The 14,739-nt window shown below is 46.5% G+C and overlaps 1 protein-coding gene across 2 annotated transcripts in view; it reads right to left on the bottom strand.

Annotated features, from left to right (window-relative positions):
• SEMA5B (semaphorin 5B) overlaps positions 1-14,739 on the bottom strand; it is a 351,344-nt gene that overhangs the window by 60,572 nt on the left and 276,033 nt on the right. For both annotated transcript variants that reach the window (XM_090045998.1, XM_090045999.1), the window contains exons 11-12: positions 11,501-11,708; positions 8,194-8,401 (exon numbers count right to left, since the gene is read on the bottom strand). In XM_090045998.1, the coding sequence (XP_089902124.1) occupies positions 8,194-8,401; positions 11,501-11,708 (416 nt within the window). The remainder of the gene's footprint in view (positions 1-8,193; positions 8,402-11,500; positions 11,709-14,739) is intronic.

Raw genomic sequence — 14,739 nt, 5'->3', positions numbered from 1 at the left:
GTTGCTTCGGCATGAACGAAGCTTTGGGAAATCCCAGTAAATGTTACTGCCGTGCATTTGGGCCTGACAAAGAAGGCTGTCACCAAGCCAAGCAAAATGGACCTCTGTGAAATACTCCCAGCCACAGGATCAATCAGTCACCCACAAGGAAACTCAAATGCCGTAAAATATGAACGCAAGGGACAGCCACCTCCACTGGGACCAAACGAGCACCTCTCTAAACCAAAGGCTAATCTCGTTAGCGGCTACCCACCGGGGTAACAACGAAGTGGCTAGTGCACGTGGGCGTACCGCTGCATCAAAGTCTAACCATGTTGGCTGCTGGCCCTGCTGTACCTGGGCAGAAAACTTGAGCTTTGAAAGAAAATCACCAAGAAATAGGACGGCCAAAGCAACAGTAAAACGGCCGGCTCTTCAAAGGCACGGGGGCTGTCTTCCACTGCAAGCAGTGCCTCAAATATAAGTAATGTGACACATGGACATGACAAGATGGAAAAATTGAAGGCTGCCGTGGATATATACCCTGGAGTTGCTTATAGCATTTTGCCATTAATAATACTTGTATTGCAGGAGCGTCAAAGTCATCCGAATATCATTTATTCCAAGAAAGCAGCAGGCTTTGCTGACAATCAGTGCCGGACTGAAACTAATTTCACGTTGCCTACCAAGCAGTCATCGAACGATAATGACTTTTAGACACCACTGATCATGGCTGGCTTCAAGCCAGTTGGCGAAAGGTGGGAAGATCTTTAGTCTACACCTGTTCCCGATCTTCCGAAACATCCAGGTCGCAACTGCAGTACGCGTAAGAAAAATCAAGGAAGACCGAAACACCCCAAAACAAATGGGGTGAGGTGAGGCGCCAGCAAGAAAACAGAAGCCAGAGAGCCCTGAAATTACCTCTTTTCCCTTGGTTCAGTCTTAGTGACCTTTGCCTGTCTCACTTATGCCCCTTCGGTTTTCACCTGCTGCATAAATCTGGGCTTCACCTACTGCTCAAGCCAGGTGATAAATTCTGCTTCTGCGATGACAGTTTGCTCTGGGTCATATACTTAGGGACGAGAGATGGGTAAAGTGGTATCCTGAAAGCATGTGGATGTCTCTGAATGACAGTTACTAGAACAATTAAGCTTTGCACGTTGGTGTGTGTACTGAATCGTGGACGTCGCGAATGGGAATGACCTACTAGCTCAGCCGTTTTCCAAGCGCTGCAAGACTGTACCCTACGGGACACTGATGGGTCTTGCCCAGTCTACCATAATTTGCAGGGTCCCAAGCGGTGGGATGGTCACCACTTCCCTTGGAGAACTGTCTAAACAACCAAACCTCCCTCCGTAGGTGAGGACCACTGGCATCCTACTCCGTGGATACTCCCCGGGCGATACTGCCTACCTGCTGTTTGGTTTTACTAGTGATTTCAACAGCATCAATCTCAGAACATAAACCTCAATCTTTCTCTCTCAACTTGTCCTACCTTGGATTTCCCTACAGACACGATACTGCCGTATTTTCCTCCTCACTGTTATTTGCGATCCCATCACACTTTAGTAACATCTGCAAAGCATGCTATTTTCCTTCTTCCGTGTCATTAAAGATAATGTCAAATGAGATAGGCCCTAAAACCAATCTCTCCAGTACCACACTAAAACCCTCCCCTGCCTTGCTACATTACCACTAATCATTGCCCTTCTTCAATTTTAGACACACGTGACAACATTTGTTTCGCAGACGCTTTGAATTACGTTTCTGCGAGAAACAGGATCTGTTGTTTCACTGACACCCACGGGCGTTACATCCACTTCATTCACTTCAACAAAGAAACGTCCAGATCTTGCAAGAGCTGTCCGCTGTGCTTATTTTTAACTACCAGAGTAGACTGATCGAAGCCAATGGGACTTGTCGCCTTTTTTTAAGGTTAAGCAGATACATAAATGTTGGCAGAATTAAGTCTGAATTTCTTTTGAAAATCATATTCATTTATCAGTGTTTATTCTTTTTAAATCCATGTGATCCTAGATGATTGCAACCTTCTAGGAGCAAATCTTAGTCCTCTTAATATCAATAGGCGTTTGCCATTTACTCCAGTGATCTTAACTTAGATGTTTAGTGATTTTTCTCATCATTTAGCTCATTAATAGGGATTGTGGATGACTTAAAGGACATTAATTATCCCAATCGTTCGTTCTTTCTTCTGTGGCATTTTCCAGGGCATTTTCAACGTTAATTATTAGCAGTATAGTTTGTAGCTAATTCCCTTAATCCTATAGGGACCATATAAAAAATGGAAATAGATTATTTGGATTTTGCCTTCTCTGCTTTTTAACACTAGTAAGTCTAGCAGCATCCATCTCACTGCTTCTCTTTATCCACCAAAAGAGCATATACAAAAAAAAAAAAAAAAAGAATTCAACATCTCAGCAATCGTTGCAGTCACGCAAACGTTTATCGTCGTTCAAAACTAGATTTTCAGAACTGCGCCCAATCTGGGCCAGATTTTCAGCAAAACTCCCCCTCCTCTTTGGCATCAAATTAAGGGGCTGGTGTTTCAGGAGGGTTCAGTGAACATGAGGCCGGCGCTGTTGCAATGGGAGATGATGAATGCTAACCCCTTTGAAAATCTGGCCTTAATTCTGTCCTCCTTCTCTGCTGCACAACTTGCTCACCAGAACTTTCCACAAGCCAGCTGCTTGTTTTTCCTTGGCTTTTCTTTTCGGGACGCCGTCGTCAGCGGTGCCCTAACAGTGATGTCTTTGAAGTTCCCCTGACTTTTCTTTTCTTTTTTTCCACCCACACTGGTGGATTCCAACTCTCCCATCTCTTCCACTTCATTTAAGTCCCTGAACTCCAGTAGCCTTGTAACTACAGATGATAAACCCAGCATTTCATCTTTTAGGCAGCTTCTACCTTTTGGATTTGTTTGTTTTTTAAGATTTAAAAAAAGGAAACGAAGCAAAACGACTAACATTTTGCTTAGAAAGCCTTGCAGAAGTTGCAGAGCGGAGCTCCCATTGGGCGTGTTGTAAGGAAAGGTGGGGAGAAAGTGTGAGAAAGAAGCAAACAAAAGGCTTCTTTGTGGTTGATCCTGACCCCGCTCCAGGGGCACATCAGGAATTACTCACACCTTTTAGCTGCCTGAGCACCGGCATTGAATGCCTCGAGACGGGCAGTGATCCTCGCGTAGATCCCAGTCAACAAGTAAGAGTAGCGATCGGGTGAGCCCCAGCATTTTTGCTAAGCTTTGCATTACACTCTCTGACCGAAGGGTATGTACAGAGGAAATTAGGCCAAGCAGGAAGCATAACAATCAGCATCACTCAGCAGCAAAACCCCTGCACTGGGGTTAAAGAAATGCAACTCACAGGCAAGAGTTCAGAAGAGAGAGGGTCACAGCGGCGTGCGAAAAGGGGCTAACTCTCCCCTCACTACTATGAACCAGGAGCAACTTCCCTGGCATCACTATTCTGGTGGCAAATATGGTGTAAGGCCTGAAAGATTCACGTGTGTGTGCAACTGCAGGGAGATGCCTCTTCAGCGGCGGGTACAGACTAGCTGGCTCGTCCCCAGGATCCCTAAATTGCATGATCTGTGCACACGTGTGGGGTGCGAGGAGTGAGGAGACATAAAAAATGGCAGTAAAATCGTATCGGGCAGGAGCAGGAAGAGCAATGGGGCTTTAGAGGCCTGCCAGCCTGTTCCCCGCGCGCATACGTCCTCCTGGCCGATCTGAACGCGTAGTCAAAGTATTGCTGTAGCTTCGATTGCAGCTACGGGGCCGCAGCCAGTAATACTCTACGCTCAATGCAAGCTCAGAAGAGAAACTGGGGAGGAGAAGTCTGCACCAAGCACAAAGCCCCTTGTGCCCACGGTCCTCTGAGGGTCCTACCTACTTCACTACAATCCCCAGCAGGTCATAACAACTTTGCCCCCCTTTTTAAATCAACCGTGCCCTGCTACTGGAGACTGACCCATGCTAGAAGCACTGGACAACATCTCAGATCCAATACTGAGATCCTGGGTTTTGTTTAGATCCCTTCTAGTGATCTAGAGGACACCAGCTCCAAAACTCAAGCCCTTCACCAAAGCCTGAGCGGATCTTGAAACAAAACTCGCGTCCATGCCTGCCTGCTTCTGTGACTCGGAGGAGATTTCTAGACCATGTTCTTCCCGGATGTCAGCGCAGCTAAGCTACCGTGCAGCAAACCAGCCCAGAAAAACAGAACAGAAAAAAGCTGGATCCCTAATTCCAGGTTTTGTCTGCATTGGCCACTTTCCCAATACCCTCTAGTGAAAGTCGGGGACTGCGGCTTTATTGCAAACAGGAGTGTGCGCACACATGCACATGCACGAGGCAATGTCCCAGCGGCCTAGTGCCGCCCGTAAATTTGGGCAGCTGACACTGCAGATGTCTGCCAATGAAACGGGCTGCTTTGAAAAGGCCAATTGAAACAGGTCAGTAGACATGTACAATGTGCTGTTTAGACACCCAGAACTATCTTGGGTCAGTGAGCCGCATCCAGACGGAGTGGTCACCATTTAGTAGGTTTAACTGATGCCACGTCAAGAAGCAAACAGCAAAGAAGATGCCAGAAGGGCTTCTTCCTGCCTTCCTCCCTCTTCCCCCATCTCCAGGGCTGGATAATACATCCCACTGCCTCCCAGCAGCCCTGCTTCGTGGATCAATTTTATCTCCGTGTACGATTTCCCGTTCCCGGGGCCTGCCAGGGAGGCTTCCAAAATACATTCACCAATCGTGATTCCAAATCAGCCCCGGGGGGGCCGAAATGCTCAACTCTTTCCTCCTAAAATGAGATGGGGCCAATGAAAACAAACAGCACTATGGTATTCTTGCCTGGAAGGCACAAAACCTCCATCATCTCAAAGCTTCCCCAGGCCCTGTCAAAATGATTAGATTATGAAATCTGCTGAAACCAGAGCTTTTCAGAGAAGCCAGTCAAGAAGTCCCTGCCTGGCGAGAAAGTAGGTGAAGGGTGGAGTGGGAGGCAGGAAACATGTCTTGCTCCTGAGGCATCGCTTTATTGGCATGTATTAAACAGAGACAAAATAAAAAAACCCAATAAATCAGAGCCCCAGAGAAATGCCAGGTAAGGCAGCACCAGCTGAAATTAAACTACCCTTCTTGATACCATTCAGCGTGGAAAGAAATGAGGTTGGGAAACATGTCATATGTGTTCAGCCTACCAGGGAAAAGTGTCAGGAATATGGAGTTGAGAAATCCCCTAAGAAAGCGGCTTCTCTTTAATACAAAACCCACAGCCCCGGCTGGCTTTTGGGAAGTTATGTAGACACTGCAAGTCTCCACTTCCCATCCCCCAAATGCATGGTCTTTCTGCGGTGCAAGGCAACGTGATGAACATCTTCTTTTGAGCTAAGGCCCCACCACCACGGGACCTGCTGAATGCCATTCATCAGACAACACGCTCGCACGGCATGTCACTAAGGTCACCTTTGTCTAGCACCCAGGACATTCACAGGGGTGCAGGGGAAGAGCAGATAAAGTGCTTTATTTAGGAGATATGAGCTCAAGCTCCCAGTCAACTCAGTTCTGAATGGGTATACAGTTGTGCAAGCTGGGCAGAGGAGGTGCTAACTGCCCAAAGGCAGGCAGATGAGGTGCTAACTGCCCAAAGGTGGGCATATGGACACTAACTGCCCAAAGCTGGGCAGATGAGGTGCTAACCACATCACACCATCGTGCACCACCAGTAACATGACTGGCATACCTCTCACAGGCTAACCAAATGGGCCATCTAGACCTCTTTTCCTGACCTTCTCCTATTTTGGTACAGATCCAGCCTTTCACAGGCACTTTTGCTTAGCTCAGTCAACTTGACAACTGCAGTGTACTTTCAAGTACCTAGAGCTAGGGTACAACGAATCAACAAGGAACGGATTTTGAACCTCCAGCCCCCGGAAAGAACTCATGGGCACCATATTTTACTGAAGAGGCACCTGCAAAGTTTTGTTTGGAGAAAAATTGAAACCTTCCCCAGGAAGAGGGGCACCAGCCAGACATGTGAGCTAGAGATGAACTTGCACAGTGAAGCAAAACCGTGTTTGGCAGGGGATCGTAACAGCATGCTCATCTGAATTCTGCTCTGAATTGTTGCAGAACAGTAGATTATTTAATTGGGAAGACTATGCTGCCCCTAGTTTCATGAGAGCTGGGGACTCCCAGGAACCAGGAGACTCACCCACTCCCACAACATTACCTCGCCCCCAGACCTTCAGCACAATGGAACGGGGAACTATTTCTTTGAGGACTTCAGCATTGACCTTCACAGGGTCGTGCTCTGCACCATCCCTTGAAATGGCAAACATTCACATTTTAACAATGACCAGAAAATTTAATTTGGGAATCATTTTCATGATGGGACACACTGTGAAAAGGAAATCTCTCGTGTTCTCTCTCCTTTAACCTCGGCTGCTGAGGCCTGAGGATAGGGTGATATTCTTCAATGCTGGTTCCCTTTCTCTGACTAAATCCTTCTGTAGCAAACTGTACGAGGAGCTAAACGGTTATGCATTCACAACTTCTGAGTCAAAATTGCAGCAACTGAAGAGTTCTTTTTTTCCCGAAAGGGATAGTTATACTGCAGAGGCTAGGGCAAAATAGCAAGAAGGGAAACCATCTTTAAAACAAGCCAGTGGATCACTTTAACCCCATTAGAAATAAAATAATTGTGACATTTACCATTGAAGGTTTCTTAGGAGTGGGACCAGGGAGGTTTTGCAAGAGGCCATGAAAGAGGTAGCTACTTGAGAGAGTGCTAATGAACCGCTTCCCTTTTTTCCAAGTATCAAGGACATCTATTTCTGGTATTGTGACAAGCCATCCTGGAGTTTCTAGGACAGTCCTGAATTTAAGGGCTGTGTCAGTGTCCCTGAGGACTTCCTGAAATGCGATGCTTGTCCCAAATTTAAAAAACTGGCCTTGGATCAGCACCAGGCAGTATCCTGTTGTATATGCAAAGAGGACACAACACAATGCTGTAGCAATGCAGTCACACTGCTTCCAGGTTGGGGGACAAACAAGGGCTCCCCTCTGACCTGTGTCCTTGTGCACAGGGGAGAGGATTAGTGCCATTTCAGCCATGCACTAGGGTGGTTACCCTGGCTGGAAGAAGTGGTGTAAATGACTTCCTTCTCATTCCAGAGATTGGTGAAGTGTCCCAGGTTTTGCCCCCTGAAAGTTGGTTGATTGAATTTCATACGAGGCTTTCAATCATGTAAGGGAAGCAGCACCGAGGTAACAATGAGGAGGGAAGGGAAGCTTCAAAGCAAAAAAATAAGTCCCCACAGCTGGACCCCCTTCACACGTGGACTAAAGATGTAGGACAGATCCCTCGAGCCTGTGCCTCGGCCACCTGATAGCCCACAGCTTTACCTGCTGAAAATGGGGACAGGCCACTTCAACAAAGAAACCTTTTGTACTCAGCTCTGGGCACATTTGGGCTTTGCAACCAGGAGTGAAAACTGAAAGAAAGTTTCTTCCCCCTCCCCTCCCTTTCAAAATGTGCAGTTGAAACATGGGTGTAGGTTGTAGCCGTGTTGGTCTCAGGACATAAGCAGACAAGGTCCTTTGGGTGAATCTGATCTCTTTTATTAGACCAACTTACATTTTTTCCAACCATTTAAGTTGGTCTGATAAAAGATATCCGATTCACCCAAAGAACAGTTGAAACATGGTGCCCTTCCAGGTACAGGTGAAATGAGCTACTGGCTTTTAAAAGCAATAAAAAGTTGCCGCCCAACTCTGCTCTGTGCTGTGAAAGCTTTGGGAGGCAATCGTTTAAAAGCCAGGACCGGGAATGCAGAGCGCTGCGGCTTTCCAGAGAGCGACCAACAAAATGCAGGGAGTTGATCAAATCCACCCCAAAATGTCAAGGTAAAAAAAACAGCAACAGAAAGCAAATGGTGGATGTTCTTCCTCCGTAAACATGTGATTCGTTTCTGATTAGGCCTAATTGATATTACCAAAAACAATACAGCTCATTCCCATTGCTGCTGGCACCAGGAGCCTATCTGTCAGGATATACGCTCCCACAAATACCTTGCATGCGTCTCCCGGTGATGACAAAAGGCCTTCGAAAATGACTCAGACTTGAATATGTTTCCCCCGTGCTTTTCCTTTTAAGCCGGAGTGGAATATATCAGAGCCATAAATTTGCTTACCCTTCTGTTCTGTACATTGAACACCTCTCCAGAGGAATTTTTAGCACTCCATTATTTAAACCCACAAACAGTGACCTGTCACTGTGCAGGATTTGGAGGCTCTTGATTGGTTCCTGTTGACCGGCGGGAAGAATTTGCATTTCCTCTAAATAACAGCTCCTTAGGCTCCTATTAGTGGTAGAAAGTGCCTTCAAAATGGTGCCGTACTCTAAGGGAACAAGAAGCAGGACACAGGTAAATCTCAGAGATATTGGCTCAATTTTGTATCTGGCACGAACACTAGCGATTAACAACATTACATTACACAGCAGCTTTCAGGCTAGCCTCTTCAAACATGTTTGTACCCACAAATTGCCTTAGCTTGCAGGGTCAATTCTTATTCATGTGTTCAGGTGTCCTTATGGACATGGATAAATTCAAGCTGGAAATTGGAGAAAAGCTTCTAACTAGCAGAGGTATAAGGTTGTGTGGCAGCCTTCCAACAGTTTTTAGGGCAAAACAATTACTTTGTTTTAAGTGGAGCTGGGAGTGTCTACACAAGATGCTTTAGTGAGCAGTAGATTAATCTACTGGACAGTAAAGCATGACTGTCTACATGTGCACATCATTTGCTGCGCAATAATTCAGGCTAAGGCGCAGTTAGCTAGTACTTGTAAATACAGGTATTAGATTAACTGTGCAGGAATTACTGCGCAGTAACACTTGTGTAGATACTGAACAACATGAACAACGCGTGCCCCCAGAGGCTGGGGGTCACAGCAAGCTCCTGCAGGCAGCGGCAGTGGTGAGGATGTGGTGGCAGTGAGCTCCCGCAAGTGGCCACAGCAGTGTCAGCAGGGAGAAGAGGGAGCAAGCACCGACCAGTGGTCAGCGACTACCCGCAGAGCTGCCGGTAGTGGCAGCCAAAAGTGACTGGGGACTGCCCACCAACTGGTGGTGTCGGTGGGGGTGAGGGTGGCCAGCAGTGACTTTGCAAAGATGCCGCCGGCAGTGTCAGTGGTGTTTTTCGCAGGAGGTGCAACACCAGTTTCAGGGGGTGCACGCACACCTGCATGCACCCCCTAGGCGTCACCAGTGCTAAACAGGAGTAAATTTGCTCCCAGTCAGCCTAGGCAGCAGGAAGTCACAGGGGACAGGAAGCTCTCTGTCCCTGGTCCTGGCACTGCTCAGCTCCCAGTTACCCCCAGAAGCTGGGAGCTGATTATCACTGGAACTGGGGAGCTCTCTGTCCCTGGTCCTGGCTCCTATTCCAGGGGCCAGGTGGGGGCTGGGAACCAAGCACCCACCCGTCTCCCAGAAAATGCTCTGCACAGCACTGAGCTGGCTGCTCCAGGGAGCACCTTGGGGCTGGGCATGGAGCCAGGATAGCTCTGCCCACTGTCTTCCACCTCGGTGCACATCAGGTCCACTCATGGTGTTCAGAGGGCCAGGAGACAGCCACTGCTGCAGCCTGCAGATCCCTCCTGGGCCCCGTGCCCCTTGTCAGCCCCCCAGCTAAGAGCTCCCCCTGGCTGCTAAAGGGGGACAGAGCAGGACAGGAACAGTCCTATACAGAGCTGCTCTCGTTAGAAGCAAATCTGCTCCCAACAGGGAGCACGTGTAGACATGTTCACTGAAGCTGTTTATATTATAAAGTAGCCTGCAATAGCAGGAAATCATACTCAGTGTCCAAGGGGTCACCTTTCAGTAATATGTTCCTATTACTTTATGGAGTAGATAGGTCCTTTTTTTTTTGCCAACACAAAAAACAAACAGAGCACCTGGCTGGATAACTCAGTTGTCACAACAAAGACTGAATAGGCTCAAAATCTAAGGGCGTGACTATATGTGCACTTTAATGTGCACTAGCCTATTTTAACGCATGTTAAAACGTCACCAAAAAAACCCCAGTGCTTTTTAGCTAATGCACAGTAAAATAGGTTAATGCACATTTTTCTAGTACCTCACAATGGAGGTACTCGATTTAATGCATATTACCTAAAGCACATTAATTGAACATGTAGATGCACCCTAACTGATTGTTCCCAAGCTACAGGTGGTCTTTCAGGCTGGGAGATTATCTAGATAGAGTGCAATGGCAATGAGTGATGTGTGTGTCAAAGCATGTGTATATTAGCACTATCTGTGTTGTTGATTGATTCAGTTGATGGACTAGTGGTCCTGTAGAAGTGCATGAAAAAAATCCCAAAAGTTAAGCCACAACAATGTCCTTGCAGATCATGAGAGGCAAAAAACGAATGGAATTCAAGTCCTGGCCTTCACTCCTGCCATTGTAACTGGGTCATCTCACTTAAGGAATCAACGTGTCGAATTGGCAGAAGGAGGTTATATTTCATCCTAATTACAGTTTTCTCATCACGATCATTTCCATGCAGACTTAAAACAGTGGGAATGTTACTAGAATACATCAAAGATGAGCACTTTCAAAGTAAGTGGTAGCAACAGTGAGATAAATTATGACACAATCCTGGAAGATGGTAACACAAGACTGAGACAGCGACTCCGCATTCAGATGTTAGATTAAACTAACACTTACAGAGGCAATTTATCTTATTTTAAAGTCAATGCTCTTGCAATAGAGGACAGCAACATGATACCCGTGAGGCTGGCCATCTGCTCTGATTAATCAAACTATTTAATTTAACTTTCATCCTAAGTGTAAATATGGGTTAAGACAGCCATTTGTAATACGGTGTCCTTCTCTTGTGTCTTACATCCAAGGTTCTTGTGCTTTCCAGTAGAGGCAGGCCACTGAATTGCTGTCTGGTCTCAAAGAAAGGCCTGCCTCAGTTTGCCCACCTGTAACAAGAATACAATGCGCGCAAATCCATGGAAGCACCTTAAGGTCATATGATAAATGGTGCCTAGAATAAGGCACAGTATCGTTATTACAAATACTTGTGCCTCGCAGCAACCCTGGCAGGAAGTGCCATCGCTGCTGCTATAGAGACAAGTACACGGTAGCAGACAGACAATTTAGTCTGCACAAACCCACCCTGATTCAGCAATCAAGGGCAAGCCCTTTGACCTTTCCCACGGCCATTATAAGTAATCAGACGGAAAGCACATGTTACCAAAAGAACGAGACCATCTTTGCTTTTTTACATATCCTGGATTTACGGCTTCTTTCCTATGGATCTTATCTCAAGTCCTCTATCCTGTTTGGAACTATTTCTTACTCAGGCAACTAACTCCATGGACTTTTGACTGGGTAGGCACTGAATACAAGCCAAGCAGCGACCTCAGGGTCAGGCTATTAGGTCTGTGAACAAGAAAAAAGAACTCCCATAAGCTCTAATACTCTTACCTGTCCCAATATACATCACGTGATAGAGAGTATCTTTCCCCTGAACAATATCGACCACCAGTTTGGAAAACCGAATGCTGTCCTGAGTCACGTACGGATCTACAGTCATGGGCTGAACCACGTCATTCATCAGGAACAAGCGCTGGGCATCCTGGAGGATCCTTTCAGTTAGGTTCTCATTAGGGCTGTCGTCCTTCAACGTCCCGCACTAAACATGGAAGACAGGAATTCAACCAGCTGCGTTTTTTTACCCCGTCCAAATGGCCCTAGACCAAATCCTGGATCCCTTCGCTATGAAAAAAATACCTGTTGACTTCTCTGGGAGGCATGACTGAGTAAGGCATTTTGTGTTTAGCCCTCCATTATACTAACTGGGTGCATCTACCTGATACATGAGCTTTAATGCACATTAGGCTATTTTAATGCTCAGTAAAGCATAAAAAAAACCCCATGCTCTTTAGCTATTGTGCACTAAAGTAAGCTAATGCACATTTTTCTAGTACCTCACAACAGAGGTACAAGATTTAATGTGTATTACTTAAAGCACATTAATGAATGTGTAGACACACCCAATGCCTGTACTACAGCTAGGTTTGGTCTTCATGGTTTATCCCATAAAGATACTTCTGCGTACTGGTCCACTGGTCAGGGATGTTGTATTTGATGGCTGTGACACACCAACATGCTTGTACATCTATAGATTGGCCACAGGGATTACAAATTAGCTGGGAAGAAATAAAAAACTAGAATGGTCAAAGGCATTCAGAGGAGATAAGAAACCCCTGAACTGCAACTCCTTTTTGAGTTCCTCCTAGATAGCCCCTCTCACCCCGAGTGCTGCATGAACCTGAATTGCAACCCTGAAAAAAATGTGCTCCTGTCTGAAAACAATGAGCTCCTCACCTCACCTTCCCATTCATATTCCCTTCCCAACAGGTTCCTCTGACTTAAGTCATCCTTCAGAAGGAAGCTGGCCTGTAACTTGCCTGCAGCCCCAACATCTTCACAGGTAGGAGCTAGGTACAGTGAATCTGCCCCTTCAAACGAGAGCCTTGCTACTAATGTCAGTGGCACCTTCAGTCCTCCCAGTTCACTTCCCATAGCCATCCAGTCTCCTTAGGTGGAGGAAGGGGAATCGCTGTCTTTGCTCCTTATAACTGTTAGGAGGCCCGAGTCACCACAGAATTTACTTTATATCTTTACTTTAATGTCTAGCACTTAATATTTTCAAAGCACAGTAGAAGACTGTACTGCTGTTTTAGACAATGACAGGTTTGCTACTAATGTCAGTGGCACCAGAGTTGGACCTTCAGTCCTCATATCATGGAGAAGGCAAGAAGGTCTCCATTAACCCCTTATGCAAGATGCGGAGCCCAGGCCAATGCTACAGTAATTAAGGGCAAACTCATACTTAGTGCTCACTCTCAAACCTGATCCACTGGACTGCACTGCCTCTGTTACCTGGTGACCATGAGCTACTGGACATTACAGCAGGAAAAAAAAAACACACTGGGGTTTTCTCATGAGGACCATCTTATTTGGGTTAATCTACATGCTACCGCACAGTAAGAGGCGGGGTGAATTTACTGACTCCCAATCTGGATGCCCTTAATGGGAACTAAGGGCAGCACTTTTGTGGCCCAAGCTATTCCCCAAGGCATGCTGCACAGACTGGGTCTCAGTGTGCACGACCAACACTCCTGCTGGGGCAGTTAGCCAACAGGAGCTAGGCTGCCGTAATGGCATACCACAAAGAGGTTTAACACAATTGCTGGTGAAACCTTCCTTTGGAAAGGAAAGCACCAGTTGGGTGAATCTCTGTAGGCAACCTGCTGCTAACTTTTTGGGGCCAAGATGGTGCAACTTCACTCAACTCAGTGGGGCTGTGCTGACTTAGACCAGGCAAGGAACTGGCCCTCTGTTTAGCATCTTTGGCATCTTTCCAAATACACCACATCTACTGTAGAGAGCAGAAGTTTTTTGACATGCCCTTGCAAAGGAGTTTTAAGCCAGAAAAGGTGCTTTGGATTTCATTAGTGCCTAATCCTAGCTCTAAAGCATTTTTGATCTCTTGCTTTTTTCCCCCATCGCCTTCCCATTGTCTTTCTGGACATAACCTTGTGTCGTGCTTCGGGCATGCCGGTTCTCCCCCAGCATTCCCTTTTTCTTTACCACCCCATGTTGCAGAAGCAATCCGGGTGCCTGGGATGTCATTGCTTGTATCATGTTCTATTCTTGTCGTGTTGGAGATAATCCTTTTGGTCTTTTGGCAGCCCTTGTGCTGACACAGCATCCCTCTGGTTTTGCTTTATTTTTTGTTCTAATTTCCTGATTATCTGCACTGTCCTGATACTCTGTATCCTTCAGTATTTCTCCTTCCTCGGGGGGGAAGGGCGGGGGGAGAAGGGGACCCTGTTTCTGGCATCCTTCCCTCATCTTCCTTTGTGAACACCAAGCCTAAGAATTAATTTAATTTTTTTGCAATATCTGCCTCTCCTGTCACTAAATTACCCTTGTCATCTCCTAAAGGCCCTTCACTGACCTCTTGTTCCTTGTGTACTTGAAAAATGTCCTAATCTCTTTTTGCAATCTTCCCTTCGCCTGCCACAGACTTTCCATTCCCTTTCTTATTTCTTACTTCTGTTAACTTTCTCATCTTGGTCCTGCAATCTCTCCACTCTCCCATTATATCTGATATTTTTCACTGGATATAAATCTTTTCCAGATTCATTTTTGCACCCCTACCCTATTCATCTAGGGCTCAGCCCAGCCAGGTCCTCCTTCGAATGAAAGAGACTGAGAGTGCTATGACCAGCTCTCGAGCTGGGCTTTGTTTTCTAAGTGCACCCAGTCCAGGGATGGCCAAAATGTAGCCAGTAATGGTAGAGAAATGTATGTTGGGACCCACAGTCTGCATGGATTGCACCTCTGCATTACAGACTTGCGGACTGGGAACTAGATTGACCAAATCTGGAACAAAGCCCATTGGGCCCCTGGGAGTCCAGTTGGCTGAAGCTGCTCACGGCTGGTCAGGATCAGCCAAGTTCTCCCCCCCAGCGAGGTCCTGCGCTGTGCTGACTCTGAATCTGGATGGAAGGTGGTTGCAATCTGTTCCATATTATTGCAAATTGGCTCTAAGTCTCAGGATGCTGGAATACTGCCAACACAGAGATTTTAAGGCCAAAAGGGAGTATTATGATCATCTAAACTGGCCTCCTGTGGAACTCACAAACCAGAGA

Source organism: Crocodylus siamensis, chromosome 4 (assembly GCF_052110815.1).
Source record: "Crocodylus siamensis isolate JL-2025a chromosome 4, ASM5211081v1, whole genome shotgun sequence".
Taxonomy (NCBI): domain Eukaryota; kingdom Metazoa; phylum Chordata; order Crocodylia; family Crocodylidae; genus Crocodylus; species Crocodylus siamensis.
The sequence above is the reverse complement of the archived record's forward strand: the minus strand, read 5'-3'. Positions and strand labels throughout refer to the sequence as shown.